Source organism: Gilbertella persicaria (assembly GCF_025201335.1).
Source record: "Gilbertella persicaria strain CBS 190.32 chromosome Unknown B0P05scaffold_42, whole genome shotgun sequence".
NCBI classification, from domain to species: Eukaryota; Fungi; Mucoromycota; class Mucoromycetes; order Mucorales; family Choanephoraceae; genus Gilbertella; species Gilbertella persicaria.
In genome coordinates this window covers 34302-58044 of record NW_026252003.1, presented here as the reverse complement: position 1 = coordinate 58044, position 23743 = coordinate 34302, and the positions used below count along the sequence as shown (strand labels likewise).

Below are 23743 nucleotides of genomic sequence, written 5' to 3'. Positions count from 1 at the left end.
ACATGTTGGTTTGGATGCAGAAGAGACTAAATAACTAGCAAAGACACAGGTCATTGATATCATGACTAATAAACCAAACAAGAGAAATCGCCTATGCGAAGGTCTTGTTTGTATCCTTATTGATTCATGTTCCATTGATAAAGAGAAAGAAAAAAGAAAAAAAAAAATTAATAGTGTCTGTGTAGTTTATATACTGAGTTTGAATTGAAGCTTCTTTCATTTTTGCATAAACTAGACGTGATAACACAATGCCAATAAAATATCAATAATTAAAGTCATTGCGTTATGAGAGTGAAACAGTCTCAAAAAAGAGAGAGAGAGAGAGAGAGAGAGAGAGAGAAAGAGAGATAAAACATATATACACACATTTTCTTTTTTTTTTTTCCTCTTTCTCTTTTTTTTTTTTTTTTTTTTTTTTTTTTTCATTATCATACAATGGCATCAAATGAAGAAAACCGAAGAGGCTCATTAGCCATTTCTGCTTTATTAAATGATGAACCATCTGATAAGAGTCAATCTACTTCACCTGTTCTGTCCAGTCAACCACCTTCAAAAGCAAAAAGAAAAAGAATATCCACTGCTCAATATGAACGATTAATGCAAGTCTTTGATCAAACTGATACCCCATCTTCTGAAATTAGAGAAAACTTGGCTGTGGAACTAGACATGACAAAGAGAGAAGTACAGGTAACGAAAGATGAAATCATGCGTTTTATTCACCATGACAGGTCTGGTTTCAAAATCGTAGGGCCAAAGTCAATAGGACAAAGAATACAGCCAATAAAAGGAACTCTTCTTATTCGATTGCACCCATGCCACCTTATCATCCTTATCGAAAACCCAATGCTATTGATTTATTAGCCAAAGCAGCAGAATATGTTCGAGCAGATGAACATATCAATCAGACTAAATCCCCCTTGTAAAATAAATAATAAAAGTAGTACAAGTCTCTCCTTCATTGTTCAACTTGTAAACTTGAATTCATTTTTTTTTTTTTTTTTAGTGGATTCAATCTCATCCAATCAAAATCGTGTATTTATTTTATTTTTTTTTCTTTTTTCGAGATTATATATATTTTTATTTTTATCTTGGTTTGATACACGATGGATGAAGATCAAGGTAATCTCTATCTTTATCTATGATATCTGAACTTGCTTGATAGAGATTTGTAGGGTATGTAGGAGTGAATCAACACCTGATCATCCACTTTATCACCCTTGTAAATGCTCTGGTAGTATTCGATTTGTACATGAAGATTGGTAAATAAGCTCCAATGCACTTTCATCAAACTTATTGTCTTTTTTTAAGTTTAATAGAGTGGTTATCTCACAGTAGAAAAAAGTAAATATCAACATCATGGAGGGGGAGAGAGTATTTTCTCTCCTATAAACAGGAGGAGAAAGTGCAACTCACACTTTTATTTGTGTAGGTATTGTGAATTATGTGAACACCCTTTTACTTTTTCACCTATTTACCGTGATGATATGCCAGAAAGAGTACCTTTGCATGTCATCTTGTCTGGTTTAATACGTCGATTGGCTTCATTGATCAAGACATGTTGTCGAGGATTAGCTGTGGCACTTGTCTGGTTAGTGGTATTGCCTAGTTTCACACTCTGGACTTGGCGTTTTTATTTCTGGAGTGGTGAAAACATTGGATTTAGAGTACAGGCCAAACCAGCCACAGAATCAGATACATCATCATTCTGGACAACTACAACAAAGTAAGTCTTTGTCTTTAGAATGAGATGTATTCATAACAATCATTATTAGAACCTTTTTGTCTGATTGTTTAGAAGGACAGATGATCACAGCCTTTGTGATTGTGATATTTGTTGCTGCTTATCTGTTTCGAGAATGGGTGATGCAAAACTTACCTGCAGTAGAACAACAGCAACAACAACAACAACAACAACAACAACAACAACAGCAACCTGTTCAAGATATACGGGATGTGAATAATCAACAATTACTTCAGGAACAAATGGCCATTGATACTTTGTTGAATGCAATGCAGGTCATGAATCCACCTCAAGCAGCTCGAGAACAAGGCGTAGAACGTATTGGAAATCCATTAGATCATTTAAGAGATGAATTAGAAGAGGATCGATGGCCTACAGATGATGATGATGATGAGGAGGAGGAGGAAGAAGAAGAGGAAGAACAGATGCCTCCTTTAATAGATCAACAAAGACTAAATGAAGCTGCTATTCAACGATTACTTCAGAATAACAACAACAATGATATTCTGGCTGCTTTTGAACGTGAACTACTGCAAAACAGACAAGCAGAAAATATCAACAATAGGCAGGAAGAAGACGAAGAACCTTTAGATGTAGGGGATGATATGAATGGTGTCCTTGAAGCCATTGGTCTTCGAGGTAATCCTTGGATGCTTGTACAGAATTCTGTCTTGATGTCTTTGATGATCAGTTTATGTCTTGGTGTTGCTGTCTGGATTCCTTATGTGGTTGGTCGATTGGTGATCATGATTCGCCCAATTACATTTGTAGAAACACCCATTTATCTGATGCGATTGATAACAGATCCATTGGTTGATTTTGTATTGGATTTAGTGATGCCTTTTATATGGACACAAGTCAAACCCTTGGTGCCTCAACAGATTCAGTCTGCTTTAGAAGGTATTCAGACACCCATTCAGATAACCAATGGCACCACCGAAGAAGGTGTGTCTGTCATTCAAGAGAGATTAGAAGCCATGGGCACAGTTGCCTTGACACGATGGCATGGATTTGCAACAGGTCAAACTGGGTTAGACCGTAGCATATGTATCTTGGTAGGCTACCTTGTGCTGATCTCACTCGGTTCTTGGTATTTACACGGTCATCGTCGTCATCGTCGAAGCAGTGGGAGAAACAACACAGAGACATTGAGTGATATGATTCGACAACAAGGTATTTTCCTCAAGGTGCTTTTCTTTATCTTGATTGAGCTGATCGTGTTTCCTACTGTCTGTGGTTTCTTGCTTGATTTGGCTACATTGCCCTTGTTCAATGGCTCGATTGAATCCCGTTATGGATTTCATCTCAAGAGTCCTTATTCTTCTTACTTTTTGCATTGGTTTTTGGGAACAGGCGTCTTGTTCTATTTTGCGATTTTCATTACCGTCTGTCGTGAGATCATTCGTCCTGGTGTGATGTGGTTCATTCGAGACCCTAATGATCCTCAATTCCATCCTGTTCAAGAAATGGTCGAACGTCCATTCCCTAATCTGTTGCACAAGATCAGTCAGTCTGCTTTGATCTATTCTGTGATGCTTGTTTTTGGCGTGGGTACTGTAACCTACAGTTTGGGTTATACAGGCATGGTGTTTCCACTTCGATTGCCTTTCAATACGCCTCTGTCTACATTAGCCATTGATCTGTTGATGATCCAGTTCTTGATGCCACCTTTGATGCGACTGATCAAACCCCGTGATTACTCTAAAAAGGTACTCGATCTATGGTGGCATATGGCCTGTCGACAATTACGTTTGACATCGTTTATGTTTAATGAACGCAAACCCGATGAAGAAGGCCGATTTGTCTATAGAACATGGAAGGCTTGGTTGACAAGACAAGTGCCTCAGTTACCAGAGGATGATGTGGCTATTCAAGAAGGGGATGTCATCTTTCAACCTGATGGTATGTTTTTGCGTGTACCTAAATATGATAGCGTACCTGTGGATCCTAAACGTCGCATGTTGGTGCCTGTGGATCCTGTGAGTTTAGAAGCATTGGATGAACAAGAGCGAGGTCGATTGCATCCTGCTGCTGCTGATACGATGGATGAATCTCAAAGTACTGTAGTTGTCTATGCTCCTCCTCGGTTCAAGCAAAGAGTAAGTGAAATATATCTTGACCTGATCTAACAAGAGTACAGCTGATTGTTTTCTTGCTCTATATGTGGTTCTCTATCTCTTTATTGACTTGTTCAGTGACTGTTGTGCCTTGTAAGTAGTATTCGATCGTCTTTGGTAGTTAACCGTGTATTGTAGTGCTTGTAGGCCGTGGCTTATTTTACTATTGGCTTGCACCTGGATCCCCTGTCAATGATTTGTATTCTTTTGGGCTTGGTATCTATGTCATGGTGGGTATAGCCATCTTGATTCGTTGGATCCATGATGCTTACCTCACTCCCAACATGATGACGTATATCAAAGACAAGTTGACTAAGGTAAGTAGAACAACAGAATAAAAGATGTACTCATGAATACAAGTTGGCCAAGTTTTGTTACTTGAGTGTCACTTTGGGTATGTGGATACCTTTTCTTTTAGGTGTTGCTGTGGATCTTTTTGTTTTTATGCCGATCCGTAGTTCAAATACAGACACTGGTTTAGTGATTCATGTATCTCAGGTAAGTTACTTTGCTCTTTACTCGACATTGAACTCACGGGAACAATGTTGTGTTACTTAGAATTGGTCTTTTGGTGTTGCCTATATGAGTATTATACATCATGTGATTCATGTGCTTCCCGCCAATAATAGAATTCGTCAATATTATACTGAATTCATGGGGGATGGAATGATGCAGGCTCACTTGTGGAATATCACACGTTCAGTGATTGTTCCTGTGACAATGTGTGCACTACTTGCTATTAGTCTGCCTGCTATCGTGTCTTGGGGCATGGTACACATGTTGGGTAAGACATAACATAGATGCTTAGTACATAAACAGCTTATATTCTATTAGATACTCCTTCACTGTTGATGATGACAAGATATACTTATCCCATCATGTTTGGTATCATCATGAGCCTATTATTGGGTTGGTTAGGCAAAAGACTGATGTCTCTATGGTTACAGTCTGTTCGAGATGATACTTATCTAATAGGCAAACGATTGCACAACTTGTAATATATATATATATATATATATATATATATATATATATATACATTTTCCCACTCTTGGGTCCCTTGTGATAATATCTGCTGAATCACTTGAATCAGTGTTTAACTTTAATGTGTAACTTATTCCCGTGATTCATCAAGAGAGTCTATATATACATATACAATTATTTTTTTTTCTCTCTTTTTCTGTTTCTGTCTTTTTTTTTAAAAAAAAAAAATATTATTATTATAACCAATAGAATGAGTGCAGGTCCACAGTTAATGTCCCCTATGATGTATCATCACCGTATACCCACTCATCAGTTTGAACAACTATCCCCAAAACGATCTTGGAACTTCACTTGGCTTGTCTTTATGAATGAAAAATGGGTGCCATTTGATACCATCAATCAAACAAGACTAGAACAAACATTGACAGTGGGAGGTACATTTGTGGATATTCGAGACAGTCATTTCCCAGATGTAAAGCGAGTCCGTGTGTTTCCAAAGAATAACTATCTGAGTTATTTGGGTGTAAAGTATCGGTTGTCTCGGATCATGCAACCGGATGCTTACTTGGATCATGTGAGTGTTGCTGAAAAGAAATCCAAAGAAACAACACAATTAGAATAATAAAGATGGATCCGACTAGATCCGACATTACGAATGATCTTCAAGAACCATTTGCCTTATTGTCTATCTCTTTGATGAACCCCACAAAAGGGGAAATGAGCTGAGATTCAATATTTAATCTATTTTAATTAATAACATGCTATTTTTGAAATCATGCTTATGTAAAGAAAAGAAACAATTAGATTTAGGGGCGCACATACATCACGCTAGAAAAAAAAAAAAATAGAGAAAAAAACGTGGAAGTGTGCGTGCGTTCTGTTACAAAATAATAATAAAAAAACGTGGCATGAAGCACAATATTCGTTTGAATAGTCATTGCGTCATGCTTTTTCTTCTGAAAGAATAAGCTCATGGTGATTTACCTTGAAACTATGCACCATGTGAGAGAATAAATTATAAATATCTAAATTTCTAAATATATATAAAAAACCAAATCAAATCTATTTCTTTTTTTTTCTTCTTCTTCTTCTTCTTTCAGCTCTTTATTATCTAACAAATGCAATTTAACCCTTCTATTCCCAATACTTGGACTGCCAACTTCGATACTGCAGTAGAACAAAAAAAAGCTGTGCCTGCTACAAAACCAGTACCTGAAAAGACGAAACGTAAACAAGTCAAAAATGCTTGTGGTAAGAAAAACATTTAGTGTAAATACATGCTAAATTTAAATTCAAGTCAACTGTCAAAAAGCTTGCAAAAAATGTGATGATGGTAGACCTTGTAAACGTTGCATTAAACTTGGTTTGACGGCTACCTGCAGAGATTCTGACCGTAAAGAACGTAAAAAAGGTGTTAAGCGTGGTCCCTACAAGAAGCGTCAAGCTTATATTAAAGACAAGCCAGGTAAATACAGATTTGTTTACTTTTATATGCATAGAGACTGACATTTTTACCTTAGTTTATCCTAAATTGACAGAAGAACAATCATCTTGGAAAACACCCATTTATGAAAATGTACCTCAAGTCTTGAGTCATGCCAAGATGCCTAGTCATCCTCTTACGATTTCAACCATGGTCAGTCCTGTTTATACACCACCTTTCTTTGATGAAGAAGTTCCTTGTGTGCCTAGCCAAGGTTCTGGTTTGCAGTTATTATCTTCCTTGTCACCTACCAGTGCCAGTAGTTTTGATGAATTATCGGATGAAACGTTGCACTATGCATATGGTGGATACACAAACAATATGCTAGACCATCACCACCAGACCATATCGGGCAATGTTACGCCTCTTCAAGACGAATTTTATTCGTGGGATGATATCAGCACACTTGCCTCACCAATCGGCTCTACCCCGATTTCCTCTTTTAACCAATTTCCTATGAATTACCAAAAGGAAATGACGACTCATTTGTTCGATTTTAATATGCCTGCTGCCACTTGGGTTGACAATGACTTCTCTATAGAATATCAACAACAACAACAACAAACTTATTTAGACTATATACCATCTCATCCTATTCCATCTCAATCACAACAATTATACCAACCATGGTCATTTTAAACAACAACAACAACAAAAGCATTAGACTCATTTTTTTTAAAAAAAAAAAAAAATTACAAGAAAAAAAAAAAGCACCATATAGACAACACATAGTATGCTAATTTCTTATGCCATTTCCTTTATGCCTCCCGTTTTTTTCTTCGTTTTACTTCATCATTTTACATCCATTCATACATATTTCTCCATTCACACATACTACAAGCATCTTTAGAATGTATATATACACTCACATATCATGTCCATATGTCATTTTATAAGCATATTAAACAAAGACAAAAAAATAAAATAAAAAGACTGTACTTTATCACCTTATTTTAGATTTCTTTTTGTTGTGTTACACCATAGCAATAAAATAAAAATAACTCTCTACATGATTTATTATTACAAATTTAGGCCTTGTTGTAACCTCGGTTAAAGCACCAAACACGCTTCCAATAAAGAACATAGCTCACAAGGGCTATCACAAACACCACACAAATCACAATAACAGCAATAAGCCAGTGAGGAATACCACTTGAACGAGACACACTAGGTCTATCGGCCGTAATGGTCACATAAGGAGGATCAGCAGCGTTGGTACTGATTTGATAAGCAACCAAACCCTGAAAGGGTGCATTGTAGTCCAAGGCAACTTCTGTTTGTGAGTAATCATCACGGATATCATAGAATTTATCTTGCTTATCGGGACCACCGATAATGGCGCCATATAAGATATGGGTTTCTTCAGCAGGAGAACCATTGATGTTGCCTATATCCGTACCGCCTGAAGCACCTGCATGGTGAGGATTACGAGGCGAATTCTTGTGAATACCACAGACATAAGGTGTGTTCATGTAATTGTTGCCGAGCAAATAGTTGATTTGGTTCAAGGCAAATTGAGTGTAGCTATCGGATTTCGAGCTATCGAGTCGACTGTAGAGCAGAGCCAACAAGGCCATGTCTTGAGCAGGAATCAAGGAATTCTCGGTACTGTAGCCATCACACCACAACAAGCCACCATTGGTAAATGTGCATGGGGAACCTGAGCCACTGGTCGTGATTGCATCCAAGACTTTCTTGGCAGCTGTAGCGTATTTAGGATTGGTGGCATCGACTTCGGCACCCAGCACAAACACAGCATTGGTCTGATCAGACCAGTCCATGACGGTAATTTGACTATGATCGAGCTTAAAAGCGTCAAAATAGTCAGAGGCCATGGTACGATAGGTCACGTTGTTCGTGGCTTTATACATCCAAAGAGCGGCATACGTTAATTGGCTGGTATAATTGTTGGTGTTGTAAAATTCGGCAATGGCGGGGATAGCATTGGTATAGACGTTGCGAGGCTGAGCGGTATCGGCCAAGTTGAAAAGAGAGGTAGCAGAAGTCAAGAGCGTGTTGGCATAGTCTGTATCGTTGATATAGTTTCTAAATAAGTATGAGGCTGATGCAAGTGCTGCAGCAGAAATGGCAACGGCATCTGTTCCTACGGCAGTTCGATTGACTTGATAAGAAGGACGAGGTGTTGGGATGCCAGTGTCGGGTCCTAAAGAACAACATATAAGAATCATACATAACACACTTCCTATTTACCCCAATAATTGTTGTCGATATCACCATCACCTACTTGAACATAGAAGGTGTCATTGTTTGGGTGTGCCTGAATGAGCCAATCGGTACCCCATTTGATTGTGTCTCGTAAATAGCCTACTTGATTGGCTTTTTGATAACCATCAAACCAAGTACTGGCACCCCAAGCAAGACTTGACAATGAATAAGCCAGTGGTAAAGAGAACTTGAGATAGTCACTAAAGAGATACGTCATGCAATGAGTAAAGGGCTGAGTTGTGCAATAGATAAACAAATACTATTACTACTACTTTACCCAGCATCATAATAGCCACCCGTCAAGTTAACATTGTTATCGCTTCCATCTTGCAGACCAGAATTAGAACGCCTAATAAAACGAGAATAAGTATAGAGCATCAACTGAAGATTCAATTTACCATGGCACACGGTTATTGGCAGGCAAATAACCACTTCGTTGTGCTTCATAAAACCACATAGAGACATTTAATAAATTAGCATAGTGAACATTGCCAGTCACTCCAGGTGGGTTTGATAAACCATCTGTTGTGGGTTGTTCAACAGCAAATACGCATTGAACTAAAGAAAGAGCAATGCTAGAAAGTATAAAGGGACGCATTTGAATAAAAGAAAAGAAAAAAGAAAAGAAAAAAGAAAAGAAAAAGAGGGAATATGGCTATATTCATTTAAGACTGAGTTTTATCGAAGCAATACCTTATTTGTACCATTGCGTTTATTTTAGATGTGGTAATTTTTAAATGTCCATTGGAAAAAACACCTATTTTAAAAAAATAATAATAATAATAATGCATGCAGTTCTCTTTTGTTGTCTATGAGCAAAATAAATAAACGATAGTTATTTATACTTGGCCTCTTGATTATTTTTAAACCCTTTTTATGTCTGACTTTAACAATTCAAAACTAAATGCATTAAGCTTCATTGTTCCCTTTTTTTTTTTTTTTTTTTTTTTTTTTTTTTGGTATCATGGCTTGGCATTCAGCCATTCTCTCCTTTTGAGTCCCAATCATTGTCATCAATAGAAACACGAGGGGGAAAAGGAAATGGCAATTCCAAGTAAATTTTGACTCAGTCTTGCAAGCAATAGGAACCAAATTTGTCCAAAGTTATTTTAAGCTGTCATCATTGTAACAGGAAATGACATTTATTATGTGACACCAACAACGGTGTTCATTTTAGTAGAAAGACACAATACCTTTGCTCATTTTGAAAATATCTTACAAAATGTTAATGCTAGTTATCAAATGGCTTTTATCTTTTTTTTTTTTTTTTTTTTTTTTTTTTTTTTTAAGCATCCAATAAGAAGAAAAGTTGACTATAGCATTACATTTATTTTTATTGTTTCTTCTTTTGTCCTTGTTTCAATTGATCCAATCTGCGATCATCTACACGCTGAAGAAAAGCGACTTTTTCCATGTATCCGTCCTTGTTTTTATACTTGAGTTCATCTCGAATACCTTCTTTGTCTACAAAGCCTTGCCAGTCTAATTTACTCTTTTCAAGCGTATTCATTTTAGGTTCTTTGATATTGTATTTACTGACAAGCGATGATAGATTCGATTTAGGTCTTTTGGGCGTTGATTTCTTTGGTTTCTCTAGTACTTTTTCTTCTTCTTCTTGTTGCTTGGATTCCTTTTTTTTTCTTTTTCTTTTTTCTCCTTGTTTGTTGCTGTAGAAGGTGCCGCGTTCATTTCTTTCCAGATAGCGTCAATTCTTGTCTTTTTTACAGACTCATCCCTATAAGAAATAAAGAACATATAAGACAAGCAATTAGATGAGTATCACTTTACTTGGTTTGAGGTAGTTTTCTCTTTTTGTTGATTCATGATCACTTTCTTCTTCAATGTGATGATCATCTTCTTCACTATCATCTAATCAGTGTGTTAATGAAATTCTTTTTTAATTTAATCTACCTTCTGGTACAAAGTCTTGATCATCTTCTTCATCTTCGTCTTCTTCTAATTCAGGATCATTGTACAAATCTTTTAAAAGTGACATGATGCTTAAAAAAATAATTGAGAAAAAAAAAAAAAGAGAAATGTTTATTAAAAAAAGAAAAAAAAGAAAAGTGTGTTTCTATGTAACTGTGATGATAAATTAGATTAAGAACTGATATGTAGTGATTTATTATAAGTCCAAGCGCCATTGTCCAAGTGATGCTTAGAATCCATATGCTTCTTGATTTCAGCATTCTTTTGATGATACACATCATCTGTCTCTGTGTCCTTTTGGAACACAAACAAAGAAGGACTCCAGACTTCACTCTTTTCTTCACGCTCTTTACGCACTTTACGTTGCCAATCTTCAATCTTGGTCTTTTCAGCATTGGCTGCCTTAAAGTTCTTTTCTTCTAATGCCTTTGTCACAGGACCCCATACGCGATGTGTCTCATACGCATCTTGTTGTTCTACAGGCGCAGTAACACGCTCTGCCATGGGTTCAGCCTTTGCATCAAACAACAATTCTTTTTGATCCGAATGAGGCTTGGCATAAAACGACTGATGACTCCAACGGCCCGAGAGTACGTAAGCGAGTTTGTTATCGATATACAATGAGCCCTTGATATGGTTATATTCACCACCGAACCATGGTTTAGGAACAAATTCAATCACAGCCTTTGTGTTGTTTGAACCTGCAATGGTACAAGTACCACTCAGTTCAATGAAGCAACCGCCTGTCAATACACCTCGAATCATCAAGTCAGGAAAATCAATCATGTATTGTTCATCGAATTGCTTCAGATACAACACAGCTCTGCCTACTTGTTCTACCTTGATTGAAGTACCCTTAAATTTGGATTTTTGACCACCTTTTTTTTTTTTTTTTTTGTTTTTGTTGATGTTATTGTTAGTATAATAAACATATGAGCAAACACCATATACTTACTGTGACCATTCAAGGAAACACCTGCTTTTTCATCTTCAAGGTAAAAAGCAGAGATGGGTGGATGATGACACACTTGTTCACAAACACAAGTAGCATCACCCATCTTACAAAAGAACTTTTCACCCAAAATAGGGTTGTAAGGCTTCTTTTCATATTTTCCATCTGTACAACGAGAAGCATAACTACCATAAAGTGTTGACATGAACCAACGAGAAATAGCCAACAATCGTTCTTAAAATACATGAGTTATGAACACCATTCTATCTTACTTACCTTCTGGTGTAGGTGCTTGACTAATGGCTGTAAAAGCAGCAGGATGATCACCCCAATAAGTACTTGTGGTAGACGTCAGTATTGAAATTCATCATGGATTGGGACTTACCCATATTCCAATAGAGAAAGGCCGTTTAAAAAGAAAGCAGGGCAAGTTAAAGAAGAGAGATCACCTGTAAAGCTAATGACAGTCTTGATAAACTCTTTGAATTCTTTGAATTGACCCTTCTCATTAGCATCAAAGTTGTTCATAGAGAGTTGATCCACATCACTGGTGGTGGGTGTTTCTTCTTCATTGGCTTGTTTCTTTTTGCTGCCAAAACCTAATGCCATAGTGTAATATAATAAGGAAAAAATAACAAAAAGAAAGAAAGAGAATAACAAATACGCTCATGGTTTTATTGCATCTTGACGGAGTTTTAATTGGTCAGTGATAGAGCATCCTTCTTTCTGTCTTTAAGATCAAGCGTTATGTTGACGTCAGTCTTACTATTCATCAACAAAAAAAAAAACAAAAAAAGGAAATCAATAACCAAAATGCAGCTATCTCACCCTTACTTTTTATTGATCGGATGAACTCACAGACATGCTAGTCAGCGTCATGATACAATTCAAAGTCAGACAAGTGACCATTCAATTGGATAAGTTTATGCTATCAGGGCATTCTAAAAGGGTATATTATTTATTCCAACATATGAGGAGGCATTGTATACTGCAAACTCTCTTTTTCTTTCTCTGAGTAGTGTTCCATCCAATCAGGCAAATAAGCCTCACCAACATGATCCATTGTCCACCAAGATGCTTGTTTAAATGGAGTCAATGAAAGTTCCAATAAAATATCCAATTCACTCTTTTTGTTCATCAGGCGTATAAGGCGAGTATCATTTCGAATAGCCACTCTTGAGAACCCTTTTCGCCGCATACGCTCAATGTATTGGCTTGTGGTTGAATCCAGTGGAAGCCATTGGTGTTGCCATTCTATTTCATACACTGGTTGAAATGGGTTTGGAATACGTCGACATCGAAATGATACTTTATTTATCATAGGCACATCATGATTATCTTTACTAAACAGTTTCTTGACCTTTTTCAATGTATTCATCACACAACAAAAGAGAGAGAGAGAGAGAGAGAGAGAGAGAGAAAAGAAAGAAAAAGCCTTCCCCTTTATTTTGTATCATACAAGGTAGTACAAAACCATTGTTATTGTTCATTGTTTACATACTCTTTTTTTGTCTATCATGTTTATTTATTGATATTTCATTTCAGACTCCCAGAAGCCAACAGTAGGAAAAGTAGAGGCAAAATCAGCAATTTCTTTTTTCAATGTCTGAATTGACTCAATAGCTAAACCATCTCCAATATGGTGCTTGAAATCCACTAGTTTCTTACCAGTCACCTTAGCCTTTTCTTCTTGTGTGATCTTGACAGCACGGTCAATAAAATCAGCAATTTTGATAAAATCATGTTCCTTAAAGCCACGACTGGTCATGGCTGGTGTACCAATACGAATACCACCAGGAATCAAGGCACTCTTATCACCAGGTACTGTGTTCTTGTTAGCAGCAATATTGACGAGCTCAAGCACACGCTCAACACGGGCACCATCCACACCCTTTGACTTGAGATCGACAAGCAGCAGATGGTTGTCTGTACCACCACTCACTAGATTGTATTTGAGTTGATTGAAACGATCAGCAAAGGCAGTATTGTTCTTGAGGACTTGTTCTTGATATTCCTTGAATAAAGGAGATTTGACTTGTTTCAAAGCGACGGATAAAGCAGTGATGGTGTGGTTGTGAGGACCTCCTTGGTGACCGGGAAAGACAGATTGGTTGATAGGGTTTTCGAGATCATAATGGATTTCTGGAGGGGAGGGGGGGGGAATAGTGTTAATAAATCCTGCCTGACTTGACTGTTTATTACCTCTGCCCTTTTTATCTACACTACGAAGACCTTTACGGAAGAAGATCATGGCACCACGAGGACCACGAAGTGATTTGTGTGTGGTGGTGGTGACAACATCAGCATATTCAAATGGACCAGGCAAGACACCTGCCGCAATCAAGCCTGAAATATGAGCAATGTCTGCCATAAGATAAGCACCACATTGATCAGCAATCTACAGTATATCAGTACTCACAAACCATCCATGTCTCTTTACCTGTCGCATTCTAGCATAGTCAATATTACGAGCATAAGCACTGGCACCAGCCACAATGATTTTAGGACGATAAAGCATAGCATTTTTTTCTAAAGTGTCATAATCAATACGACCTGTAGTTTCATCTAAACGATAAGGCAATGTTTCGAAATAAGCAGATACTTGAGAAATCTTTTTGTTTGGGATTTGATAGCCGTGGGACAAACTGATTTTTTTTTTAGGGAGGTTAAGCTAAAGTGTATACTTACTGTCCACCATGAGGAAGATCAAGACCCATAATACGTTCATGAGGTTTTAAGAGAGCACCATATACATACAAGTTAGCAGGAGCACCAGAAAGAGGCTGGACATTGACACCCCATTTTTGATGATCGAGTTCAAAGGCTTCCAGAGCTCTTTGACGACACAAGTTTTCAGACATGTCAATGAATTCATTACCACCATAATATCTGTGACTATTAGCCCATCTTTCTAGTTTGGTCTATTTTACCTGGCACCTGGATAACCTTCAGAATACTTGTTTTGCATCACACTACCAAGTGCATCCATGACAGCTCGAGAAGTAAAGTTCTTGGTTGATGGTGAATAAGTCAGTCATCAAATCATAGACTTACTTCAGAAGGAATAAGATCAATACTTTCTTGTTGTCTCTTCTTTTCTCTTTCGATAATATCAAACATTTCTGGATCCATTTTCTCCAGTCTTTGATTGAGGAATTCTTGTTGACCAGCAGGAAACACATAACCACGCTATTATGCTAAGTCAAACATGTCTTTATACAATGCACTTACAGTCAATGTGGGACGAAGAAGACGTAAAGAAGTAGCTCTGATATTAGTGAATGAACGAAGCATGATAAAGAAAAATAAACAAAGACAAAACAAAAGAAAGAGAATTGCTTTAAATACAGCTGTTTTTTTTTAAGGACAGACACGCTATAAAAGGGAATTTTCTTCCACCGAGTCAATCCACCGCGTCAAAAAAAATCACTTTAAAAGGTATGTAATTTTTTTTTTTAAGAAAATGATGTAGATCTACATCTATCATCTTTTTGTTTTGTTTTGTTTTTGTCTTGTATCTCCAACAAAAAAAATATATATATATAAAGTATGTACATTGATTTATTGTGCTAAATAACCTCTGTTGTTGGCATCAGAATAATACTTGATATCTTCTTTTCGTAATGGTGCAGCCAACTTGGGCATCTGTGCAAACTTTTCAGGGTGTACAAGTGATCTTAAACCAAGAGCATTATAGTAACGAGTAACAATCTTTCCACCTGCTTTTTCAATGGCTTCAATGGCCTTTTGTGATGCTCTTGAGACTTCAATAGTGATGGGTGTAGAGAATGTTTCAGCACCCTATCATGATTAGCCTAAAACAGGAAGACTTGTTACTTACAACACTCAGTAATTTGACACCATCTTCAATCTTGTGTATGCAACGACTGTCCAACAAATGCTTCATGGTAATAGGTTGAGAAGCATCAAGACGATCTGTATGGATCCAGTGCTCAAGACGATCTAAATTCAATTCTTGATAATCCTTTCCATGACTATAAAATGTCAGTAAACAACTACATATTCAGTCCTTATTTACATGTTGTAGAAACCACGCTTAGGTAAACGTCTCACAAGAGGGGTTTGACCACCTTCAAACCAAGGCACAGGTTGTCCATTGCCTGAACGAGCCTTTTGACCTTTATGACCACGACCAGCAGTCTTGCCCTTACCATAGCCAGGACCACGACCTACACGGGTACGCTGTATACCATAAGTTCTATGATGCATCCATGTGTCTCATTTACCTCAGAAACAGCCCCCACATTATCAGAAAGATGACCAAGATTGACAGGGGTCTTGGGTGGTTGGACAGCGGTTGAAAGAGCTCTCACACATAAAGTGGTAGATTGATTCAATAATCGAGTAGAACGAAGCATTCTTTCGAATAATAACAAGACAAAAAAAAAAAAAAAGAAAAAAATAGTCAAGGGTCGAGAATGGCAACCCACTGATTTCAGCCATAGGAAATGTGACTGCTATTTCTACCTTTTTTTATTCTCTATACTAAATGCTTCTTTTTCTTGCTTTCGAGTATAGATATCCACATAGTCATATACCTTGTTACCCATAAGAGTATGTAAAACGGTAGTAGCATCCATTGGACTAGCGTAGGATGGGTCTGTTGATCTAGTCGACCATCCACTTCACGTACTTTTGTATCCATCATGGCCAATTGTTCTTGTACCGAGGATTGTCGTCTCTCTGCTCTTTTCAATGCCTTTGCCAGATCTGCACTCTCTTCCAGTTGCCTTTTGACTGTCTGTTGATGTAACAAATGCACTTGTTTCTCAAGTTGATCTACTTTGGCCTCTAGTAATTCAACTTGACTTGCCTTGACCATGGATTCTGAATGCAAGAATAAAGTACGTTCATGTAACATTGTTATGATATGACTGAGTGGTCGAATTGAAGCAGCCAAGACAAACACAGTGATATTGAATGAACTCACATAATGATCCACATTCGAAAGTAAATATTGGCTATAGCGTAATGTATAGCCTGCCATTGCAGGTGATACCAGTACCCATATTAGGCCAATCAGTTCATGGCAACGAAGTTCTTTCTGAAGCTTGACTTGTTTTTCTTGTTCTGATCTGTTCGTGGGTTGATATAATATACGTCGAGATTTAGCGCTTTCATAATAAGACCAAGGCACTACTGTTTGTCAATAAAGATCATTATTCTATATTTACCTGTCATCCATTGATGGACATAATACAGAATCAATAAAAGCATAATAAAATCGCTCCAGATATCCGCACTACCAGCCACAAATGCACCTAAGGCAGGAATGGCAGCCAAAACAATAGGCCATGAAATAGAGAATGAATTACTTGACATGACAAAAAAGCAAAAAAAAAAAAAGAAGATCATTGTCAAGGTTGCATCATTTTATGCTGCTGTCATGAAACCATGCCTATAAATGTTGATTTCATGTATCACAAAGCCTATAAAATCACACACAATAACAAATTACTAAAATACTCGCAAAATTCAAGTTTATGCCCTCTTTTAAAACGAACCAACTTTTTCTCTCTTTTGCTTTCTCTCTCTCTCTCTCTTCCTAGGGCTTTTTTTTTCTTCTTTTTATTTCTTTGATGATGGAAGGCGAGATTGCTATACCAAAAATAAATATTCTACGCCATCTCGATCAAACAGACGGTATTCGTAGTAGTAGTTCATTGCTCTATAGTAGTTCACCTTCATCCGATGAAGCACCTACTGAGACTGATATGTCGGACGTGTTTGACTATCCTATTCGAAAACAACTTTCTACATCCATACTGCATTCACCTGGTCATCGACTCGGTAATTCAGCATCTCATCCAGACTTGCGCCATAGGACACCTTCACCACCTACTATTTCACCAGGACTGGATATCACTGAAAAAGATGAAATGTTCATGTTGGAACCTTTGGATCTATGCCATCTTCAAAAATGGCTTGTTGGTTTCTGTGTAGTCAATTTTGATCTGGAGATTGGTCAAGGTAAGATCATATTTTGATTGTATATGCATCAAAAAACTAACCAGGATAGCCTTGGATTATGCTTATCCTCCTATTGATCTAACTAGTACAGAACAAAAAAACATGTAAGAAATCAAACAAAGGAAAGGGGTACTTGATCTTGTTGTATTTATCCTCTCTATTTCTTAGTTGTTTTGCAGCATTTCCAGATTCCAACGTGTTTGAAGTAGGAGACCAAGTCTTTAATATTAGAGTGAAAGCATCTTCCAAGTTTGCTGCTTCAGGTAAAAAATAAAAAAAAAAAAAAAAAAAAAAAATAGGAGGATTGATTTTAGGAGTTTAGGGCCTACTGCAGATGCAGGATTTTTATATGGTTATGTGTTCTTTAGACAAAAGAAAGATGCCAGTATTCGACGTGGCTATTTTCAGGTAAAATGAAGCTTATTAGTCATCTGACTGACATCTTATTAGAAATCGTTGGTATTGTTGTCTCAACATCCATTTGTAGGGCTATTTTCACGCATGGTATCCATACTTGGTCCTGCTTTTTTCGATACAGGTCAACCCATGCTCGAGGCTGCCTGCATGAACATTGCTCAATGGATGCCTCCTGAGCATCGTGTGCTTGATCTACCTTTTCTCGGTCGATTACTGCAAGTGGCTTTACCCACACCCTTAGAACCTCAATTGTTAGAGACATCACCGTTTGATATGAACAAATTCAAACCTGATCTTCAGATCATGGCTTCTTTACCCGTCAGAGGGCTGTATCATCATTTTAGAGATATTTTAAAAGAGGTTTGGTTGCTTTGGGAACTTATGCTGTTGGCTGAACCCATTGTGGTCATTGCACCCGACCCAAGTGTGTGTAGTGAAGCTGTTCTTTCCCTTGTCGATCTTATTCATCCTGTAAGTATTCTCTCTCACGTATCCATAGACTCAGGTTGTTTTTTAGATACATTATTGTGGAGATTATAGACCTTATTTCACTATTCAAGATTCGGATTTTAAGAGTTTTGTGACAAAGAATAAGGTAAAAAAAAAAAAAAAAAACATGGCAGGCAAGCAGATAAACTCATCATGACTTATTTTCTATAGCCATTATCAAGCCTTGTTTTGGGTGTTACCAATCCATTTTTTAATACAGCTGTTCAGCATTGGCCTAATATTGTTCGTGTAGGCAGACAACAACCAAGGTAATCACACATAGATTACAAATAAGTTGACTAAATCAAACAGAAAACCTGATGGTACCTTAATACCAACCCATATTCCACATCCACATACTTCAAGATCAAAGCCTGGTCTTGGTAATAAATCAAATGTGTTGTTTAATTTTGTTCAAGGTGTCACTTCAAAACGAAAATCAGTCATTGCCAGAGATCGTGAACTAGTCAAGATGCTGACAGAAGCATCTGTTCGAGGTTCACCTCCAGGTAAGAGCAAGGGATGCGTTCTGTTGAACTAACCAACACAATAGATTGGGTATTAAACAATATGCTTAAACGACATTTTGTGGATTTAACAGAGAAATTTCTTGTGCCTCTGAATCGTTATTTCAGTACGCTCATACCCGTCAATCTATCGCATGGTAATACTCGACTAAAACCCTTTCAAACAGATCAATTCATGAAATCACTCAAGGAACATGGTCCTCAATTACCCTTTAAATCAACATTCAAAACACGTACTTCAACATCAGATCCTACCAAGGAATTATATGCTCAGTTTCTTAAATGTGGTAATTTCGCTACTTGGCTTCAGCAGCGCACTATGCGTGCAGAACAAGAAATTCAAAAAAAAAGGGCGTGTACATAACACACTGGTGATTTTCCATGCTGGTACTTGGATTGTAAATAAATTACATTTTTTCTTTCATGTTGGGTAAACAAGTGAGAGACCAGTTCTTATTTGAACCTGACTATACACCACTGAACCATGGTTCTTATGGTGCATTGCCTAAACCACTTTTATCTACACTGTCTGAATTACGTCAAAAAGTAGAACAGAATCCAGATCGTTGGCTAAGAAGAGACATGTTTCCTGAACTTGATGCCAATAAGGCTTCCATAGCCAATCTGGTTCATGTCAACCCTCAAGAGCTTGTGTTTGTGTTTAATGCCATGACGGGTATTAATACAGTCGCTAGAAGTCTTGCTTTACAACCAAGTGATAAAATACTCTATGTAAACTATCCAATATTGCCTATTCTACTTGACTCATTTTGTCTAGTTTAATACTGCTTATAATTCAGTTGAAAGTACACTCGAGTTTATTAAGGATGCTGAGAAGATCCATCTAGTCCGTATTGACCTTGCTTACCCCATGTGTGATCAAGACGTGTTGGATAAGATCAAGCGTACTATTGAGTATGAAAATAGCCTGCAGAATGGACCTATCAAGGTTTGCTTTATGGATGCAATCAGTTCTGTCCCTGCTGTCTTGTTTCCGTTTAAAGAAGCTATTCAGCTTGTCAAACAATACCATATCTTGAGTATGGTAGATGGTGCTCATGCGATAGGTAAATAAATGAGAAAAGCACTTCATGGTTTATTTATGGTTTTCCTAGGTCACATCCCCCTTGATCTCTCTGACTTGGATCCTGATTTCTTTATTACCAATTGTCATAAATGGCTCTATGCTCCTCGAGGATGTGCTGTTCTCTATGTTCCCTTTAGAAATCAACAGCTTATTCATCCTGCCATTATTAATTCTGCTTACAACAAGTCATTTCAATTAGAATTTGCATGGCCAGGTACAGCCGACTTCTCGAATTTCATGTGTATCAATGCAGGTAAGAAACTGGGGATAACATTTCCAGTTCTAACAATAGAAAGCACTTGCATTTAGAGAGTCAATAGGTGGAGAAGAAGCCATCATGGCTTATTGTCATGACTTGGCTGTTCGAGGAGGACATCTGGTGGCTGACATACTCGGCACTGACCTTTTTTATAGCCCAGGGCTTGCCATGGTCAATGTCAGATTACCATTGACCACCGACCTCCCTGAGCACGAAGTGATTCAGTTGTTTATCGACAAGTTGTTGTATGATCATCACTGTATGGCTCCTGTCTATCAACACAATCATACATGGTACGCTCGTCTTAGTGCACAAGTCTACAATGATCTGGATGATTTCAAGCGAGTTGCCAAAGCACTCCAGACAGTGTGTTTATTATTAATCTCGACGCATATACCAATCAATGGCTAATGAAAATAAAGCAAAACCACCTGCACCTAATGCCATGGCTTGAGGGCCTGCTTTAGCAGCCAATAAACCACCTGTGAATGCACCTGCTGCCACACTGTTTGCTAAATCATTTTTGGCACGATACTATACACAATGAGCTATGAGTTGTTGCTTTCAATGACTTACTGATTCAATACAACATTCTGATCCTGAATAGATCATGCCTACAAGACCAAAATTCTTGGCCATAGAATAAGATCGAGTACCCATATCTTTAAGTGCATGTTTCATTTGCTCTTTAGTTGTTTGTTTGACGAGATCTTCATTGGTCATTGGACCTGCATATTCAAAACTAGACATGAACAAACCAAATGCTGCACCCATACCAAAACCTACACAACGAATGAGACTCTATTTTTTTTTTTAAAAAAAAAGGGAAACTTACCTGCCACACCAGACATAGCTGTCTTTACAACACATGATTCAAAAGCACCCTGCATCATTTGAATCGTTTGTTGCTCTTGAAGAGACATGCCTTGATTTTGTCGAAATGGACTATTCATGGTATATAGATATATATAAAAAGAAACCAGGGGAGCTCTACCTTTTTTTTTTTTTTTTTTTTTTTACTTTTTGCTTGTTTTGATAACCAATGAAAATGAAGCATAATGCGGCTATTAAAATCAGACACATAAACGAATTCCTCTTTTTTTTTTTCCTCATGACATCACCTACCAATACTCAATACGCTCCTCATTACTTGAATAGATCACTAGGTATGTGTACATAGTAATGTAATGACGTGTTATTAAATATAAGTAGGCATAAACCTAGATGAAGTAGGAGAAAGATGAAACATCCATAAAGACTCACACTACAGAATAGGAAGTCAAATTATTCACCAATAATAAAGAAAGAGACAAGTATGATAATATGGCTGATTTGTATTCGATTATAGTACTGATGGAGCATTTGGAAAAAGCCTTTATTCGAGACTCTATTACAGCAGAAGAGTAAGTCATCATACATGATGCGAGTAGCTTATCTCTTTAGATATACACCTCAATGTGCTAATTTGATTGCCAAATACAAGACAACCATGAACTTTTTATCAGAATCTGTCGACAATTTAGAGACATTCATGAATGACTATAAAGTAAGTCCATAAACATTCCAAAATGACTTATTCAGTTAGTTGTCTTGTCCTGCTGCAGTGAATCGATTTAAGATTGGTGTGCCTGCTACTTATGAACATGCTATTGATGACAAACAAAAAGAAGTAGGCAAATCTGCTAAATATATTGCAGAGACTGTATTGGTAAGTAAAAAGATAATATATATAATGTACTTATAAGCAATAGCACTTTATTACGTTGATGGATACACTGAGGTTAAATCGATATGCAGTCGATGAATTACATCCAATTTTAGCTGATTTAATCCAATCACTCAACAAAGTACCTGGATTGACACCCGATTTTGAAGGCAAACAAAAAGTCAGACAATGGCTTATTACGCTTCATTCAATGAAAGCAAGTGATGAGATTACAGAAGAACAAGCAAGACAACTCTTATTTGAAATGGATCAATCTCATTCTGAATTTCATCGTTTACTCAGTGGGGATCATAAAGAAGTTGAATAATACTAATAAAAACATTACTGCGAAATTTCAGCCCTGGTCCCTGTATGACCTATAAAAAAGAAAATAAATCGACCCACCTTCCTTTTTTTTTTTTCTCTTCAGTTTTTCTTACAATGATCAGAACAGCACTTGGAAGATCCTTGCTTCGAGTAGGACATTTGACTCGTCCTTGTCAGCAACGATCCTTCATGACATTCAATAAGTCCTTGAATTCATCTTGGCATCGCATGTCAAGTTATAAACCAAGTTTGACACAACGATTTGCTAGTACAACAACAACAAAGGCTGTCACTAAACCTGCTGTTGCTTATTGGCTTTATTTTAATGCCGGTATGGTCTTTTCAATTGTGGTAGTGGGTGGTCTGACTCGCTTGACTGAAAGTGGTCTTTCTATTACTGAATGGAATGTCATTTCAGGCATGAAACCACCTCGCTCCGAACTAGAATGGCAGGAGGAATTTGAGAAATACAAGCAATTCCCTGAATATAAACTGTAAGTTGTATAGTTCTGATATGTCATGTCTCATGCTTCCTTAAGACTGAATCGCCATATGACATTGGATGAATTCAAGAATATCTTTTACTGGGAATGGTCTCATCGCATGATTGGTCGTTTCATTGGTATGAGTTTTATTTTGCCCGGTTTATACTTTGCTAAAAAGGGTTACATGTCAAAGCGAGTCATGAAACAAACCTTGGGTATTACTTGTCTACTTGGCTTCCAGGTAAAAACAAAATGATAGACTTGATAAGAATCTCATGCATTATTATTTTGTAGGGATTCATGGGTTGGTATATGGTAAAATCAGGCTTAAATGAAGCATTGATGAAAGAACCTGGTGCTGTACCTCGCGTAAGCCAATACCGTCTCACAGCTCATTTGGCTACAGCCATCGCTATTTATGGCAGCACTATCTTTGTGGCTGCTGACATTATCCGCCAAAACAAATTGGCCAATGGCACTTTCCCCTTAGAGACAGCCAAGATGCTCAACAACCCTGTCTTGAAGCGATTCCGTATCGCCACTCATAGCTTGGGTGCCTTGATGTTAGTGACGGTCTTGTCAGGTGGATTAGTGGCAGGTTTAGATGCAGGCTTGATCTACAATGAGTTCCCCTGGATGGGTGAAGGCATTGTACCACCCAAGGCTGAACTCTGGTCTGATCATTATGTCAAACCCACCGATAAGGGTAAATGGCGCAACTTACTCGAAAATCCTACCACTGTCCAATTTGACCACCGTACCTTGGCAGAGACCACAGCTACCTTGACAACAGCTTTGTGGCTCTGGTCAAGACGTTTACCCTTGCCCAAGAACGTACGTTTGGCAGTCAATACTATGATGGGTGCTGTTGTGGTTCAAGTCAGCTTAGGTATCTCTACTTTAGTCTATATGGTTCCTATTGAATTGGCTGCTGCTCATCAAGCAGGTGCACTTTCACTCTTGACATCGAATTTCTGGTTAATTCATGCTTTACGTCGTGTTCCTTTGTAATAAAAACATTTAT

General features: G+C 37.5%; 16 protein-coding genes across 16 annotated transcripts; 9 read left to right on the top strand and 7 right to left on the bottom strand.

Moving 5' to 3' along the window:
* The first annotated feature begins 414 nt into the window (after nucleotides 1-414).
* B0P05DRAFT_555192 (Homeodomain-like protein) lies at nucleotides 415-954 on the top strand. Its single transcript, XM_051579767.1, has 2 exons — nucleotides 415-687; nucleotides 729-954. The coding sequence occupies exons 1-2, from the start codon at nucleotides 436-438 to the stop codon at nucleotides 921-923; spliced, it is 447 nt and encodes a 148-aa protein (XP_051431678.1). The 5' UTR covers nucleotides 415-435; the 3' UTR covers nucleotides 924-954.
* A 372-nt stretch (nucleotides 955-1326) lies between these two features.
* On the top strand, nucleotides 1327-1917 carry B0P05DRAFT_555191 (uncharacterized protein). Its single transcript, XM_051579766.1, has one exon. The coding sequence runs from the start codon at nucleotides 1485-1487 to the stop codon at nucleotides 1725-1727; it is 243 nt and encodes an 80-aa protein (XP_051431677.1). The 5' UTR covers nucleotides 1327-1484; the 3' UTR covers nucleotides 1728-1917.
* On the top strand, nucleotides 1916-4899 carry B0P05DRAFT_555187 (uncharacterized protein). The gene is made up of 6 exons (XM_051579765.1): nucleotides 1916-3840; nucleotides 3882-3951; nucleotides 3997-4175; nucleotides 4219-4356; nucleotides 4417-4642; nucleotides 4693-4899. The coding sequence occupies exons 1-6, from the start codon at nucleotides 1984-1986 to the stop codon at nucleotides 4854-4856; spliced, it is 2634 nt and encodes an 877-aa protein (XP_051431676.1). The 5' UTR covers nucleotides 1916-1983; the 3' UTR covers nucleotides 4857-4899.
* On the top strand, nucleotides 4873-5556 carry B0P05DRAFT_235600 (uncharacterized protein). The gene has a single exon (XM_051573297.1). The coding sequence runs from the start codon at nucleotides 5093-5095 to the stop codon at nucleotides 5462-5464; it is 372 nt and encodes a 123-aa protein (XP_051431675.1). The 5' UTR covers nucleotides 4873-5092; the 3' UTR covers nucleotides 5465-5556.
* A 356-nt stretch (nucleotides 5557-5912) lies between these two features.
* B0P05DRAFT_555182 (uncharacterized protein) lies at nucleotides 5913-7242 on the top strand. Its single transcript, XM_051579764.1, has 4 exons — nucleotides 5913-6093; nucleotides 6140-6307; nucleotides 6363-6860; nucleotides 6909-7242. The coding sequence occupies exons 1-4, from the start codon at nucleotides 5961-5963 to the stop codon at nucleotides 6962-6964; spliced, it is 855 nt and encodes a 284-aa protein (XP_051431674.1). The 5' UTR covers nucleotides 5913-5960; the 3' UTR covers nucleotides 6965-7242.
* On the bottom strand, nucleotides 7243-9161 carry B0P05DRAFT_555179 (Six-hairpin glycosidase-like protein). The gene is made up of 4 exons (XM_051579763.1): nucleotides 8950-9161; nucleotides 8829-8900; nucleotides 8537-8751; nucleotides 7243-8489 (listed from the first exon to the last, which is right to left on the bottom strand). The coding sequence occupies exons 1-4, from the start codon at nucleotides 9147-9149 to the stop codon at nucleotides 7354-7356; spliced, it is 1623 nt and encodes a 540-aa protein (XP_051431673.1). The 5' UTR covers nucleotides 9150-9161; the 3' UTR covers nucleotides 7243-7353.
* Nucleotides 9162-9816: 655 nt separating this feature from the next.
* B0P05DRAFT_555178 (bucentaur or craniofacial development-domain-containing protein) lies at nucleotides 9817-10587 on the bottom strand. Its single transcript, XM_051579762.1, has 3 exons — nucleotides 10465-10587; nucleotides 10277-10422; nucleotides 9817-10181 (listed from the first exon to the last, which is right to left on the bottom strand). Exons 2-3 carry the CDS (start codon nucleotides 10304-10306, stop codon nucleotides 9885-9887), a joined length of 327 nt encoding a protein of 108 aa, XP_051431672.1. The 5' UTR covers nucleotides 10307-10422; nucleotides 10465-10587; the 3' UTR covers nucleotides 9817-9884.
* B0P05DRAFT_555174 (uncharacterized protein) lies at nucleotides 10562-12228 on the bottom strand. Its single transcript, XM_051579761.1, has 4 exons — nucleotides 11818-12228; nucleotides 11709-11770; nucleotides 11436-11666; nucleotides 10562-11358 (listed from the first exon to the last, which is right to left on the bottom strand). The coding sequence occupies exons 1-4, from the start codon at nucleotides 12039-12041 to the stop codon at nucleotides 10652-10654; spliced, it is 1224 nt and encodes a 407-aa protein (XP_051431671.1). The 5' UTR covers nucleotides 12042-12228; the 3' UTR covers nucleotides 10562-10651.
* B0P05DRAFT_555170 (uncharacterized protein) lies at nucleotides 12135-12825 on the bottom strand. The gene has a single exon (XM_051579760.1). The coding sequence runs from the start codon at nucleotides 12808-12810 to the stop codon at nucleotides 12391-12393; it is 420 nt and encodes a 139-aa protein (XP_051431670.1). The 5' UTR covers nucleotides 12811-12825; the 3' UTR covers nucleotides 12135-12390.
* Nucleotides 12826-12832: 7 nt separating this feature from the next.
* B0P05DRAFT_555166 (serine hydroxymethyltransferase) lies at nucleotides 12833-14733 on the bottom strand. The gene is made up of 7 exons (XM_051579759.1): nucleotides 14664-14733; nucleotides 14487-14621; nucleotides 14363-14442; nucleotides 14121-14321; nucleotides 13873-14077; nucleotides 13635-13830; nucleotides 12833-13574 (listed from the first exon to the last, which is right to left on the bottom strand). The coding sequence occupies exons 1-7, from the start codon at nucleotides 14724-14726 to the stop codon at nucleotides 12958-12960; spliced, it is 1497 nt and encodes a 498-aa protein (XP_051431669.1). The 5' UTR covers nucleotides 14727-14733; the 3' UTR covers nucleotides 12833-12957.
* Nucleotides 14734-14878: 145 nt separating this feature from the next.
* On the bottom strand, nucleotides 14879-15841 carry B0P05DRAFT_555163 (ribosomal protein L18e/L15P). The gene is made up of 4 exons (XM_051579758.1): nucleotides 15680-15841; nucleotides 15472-15635; nucleotides 15274-15427; nucleotides 14879-15233 (listed from the first exon to the last, which is right to left on the bottom strand). Exons 1-4 carry the CDS (start codon nucleotides 15809-15811, stop codon nucleotides 14994-14996), a joined length of 690 nt encoding a protein of 229 aa, XP_051431668.1. The 5' UTR covers nucleotides 15812-15841; the 3' UTR covers nucleotides 14879-14993.
* A 92-nt stretch (nucleotides 15842-15933) lies between these two features.
* B0P05DRAFT_476717 (uncharacterized protein) lies at nucleotides 15934-16670 on the bottom strand (the record flags this gene model as incomplete). The annotated part of the gene is made up of 2 exons (XM_051574925.1): nucleotides 15934-16592; nucleotides 16628-16670. The coding sequence occupies 2 exons, from the start codon at nucleotides 16668-16670 to the stop codon at nucleotides 15934-15936; spliced, it is 702 nt and encodes a 233-aa protein (XP_051431667.1).
* Nucleotides 16671-16956: 286 nt separating this feature from the next.
* On the top strand, nucleotides 16957-19269 carry B0P05DRAFT_555155 (uncharacterized protein). Its single transcript, XM_051579757.1, has 9 exons — nucleotides 16957-17423; nucleotides 17473-17527; nucleotides 17592-17686; nucleotides 17746-17831; nucleotides 17874-18311; nucleotides 18358-18435; nucleotides 18501-18598; nucleotides 18642-18838; nucleotides 18883-19269. The coding sequence occupies exons 1-9, from the start codon at nucleotides 17033-17035 to the stop codon at nucleotides 19218-19220; spliced, it is 1776 nt and encodes a 591-aa protein (XP_051431666.1). The 5' UTR covers nucleotides 16957-17032; the 3' UTR covers nucleotides 19221-19269.
* Nucleotides 19270-19279: 10 nt separating this feature from the next.
* B0P05DRAFT_476578 (pyridoxal phosphate-dependent transferase) lies at nucleotides 19280-20613 on the top strand (the record flags this gene model as incomplete). The annotated part of the gene is made up of 4 exons (XM_051574912.1): nucleotides 19280-19588; nucleotides 19635-19923; nucleotides 19972-20196; nucleotides 20240-20613. The coding sequence occupies 4 exons, from the start codon at nucleotides 19280-19282 to the stop codon at nucleotides 20611-20613; spliced, it is 1197 nt and encodes a 398-aa protein (XP_051431665.1).
* Nucleotides 20614-21525: 912 nt separating this feature from the next.
* Nucleotides 21526-22235, top strand: B0P05DRAFT_574215 (vacuolar protein sorting-associated; the record flags this gene model as incomplete). The annotated part of the gene is made up of 4 exons (XM_051581551.1): nucleotides 21526-21605; nucleotides 21646-21748; nucleotides 21788-21910; nucleotides 21954-22235. 4 exons carry the CDS (start codon nucleotides 21526-21528, stop codon nucleotides 22233-22235), a joined length of 588 nt encoding a protein of 195 aa, XP_051431664.1.
* A 227-nt stretch (nucleotides 22236-22462) lies between these two features.
* B0P05DRAFT_476682 (COX15/CtaA family) lies at nucleotides 22463-23730 on the top strand (the record flags this gene model as incomplete). The annotated part of the gene is made up of 3 exons (XM_051574919.1): nucleotides 22463-22728; nucleotides 22774-22960; nucleotides 23014-23730. The coding sequence occupies 3 exons, from the start codon at nucleotides 22463-22465 to the stop codon at nucleotides 23728-23730; spliced, it is 1170 nt and encodes a 389-aa protein (XP_051431663.1).
* Between the last annotated feature and the right edge of the window lie 13 nt (nucleotides 23731-23743).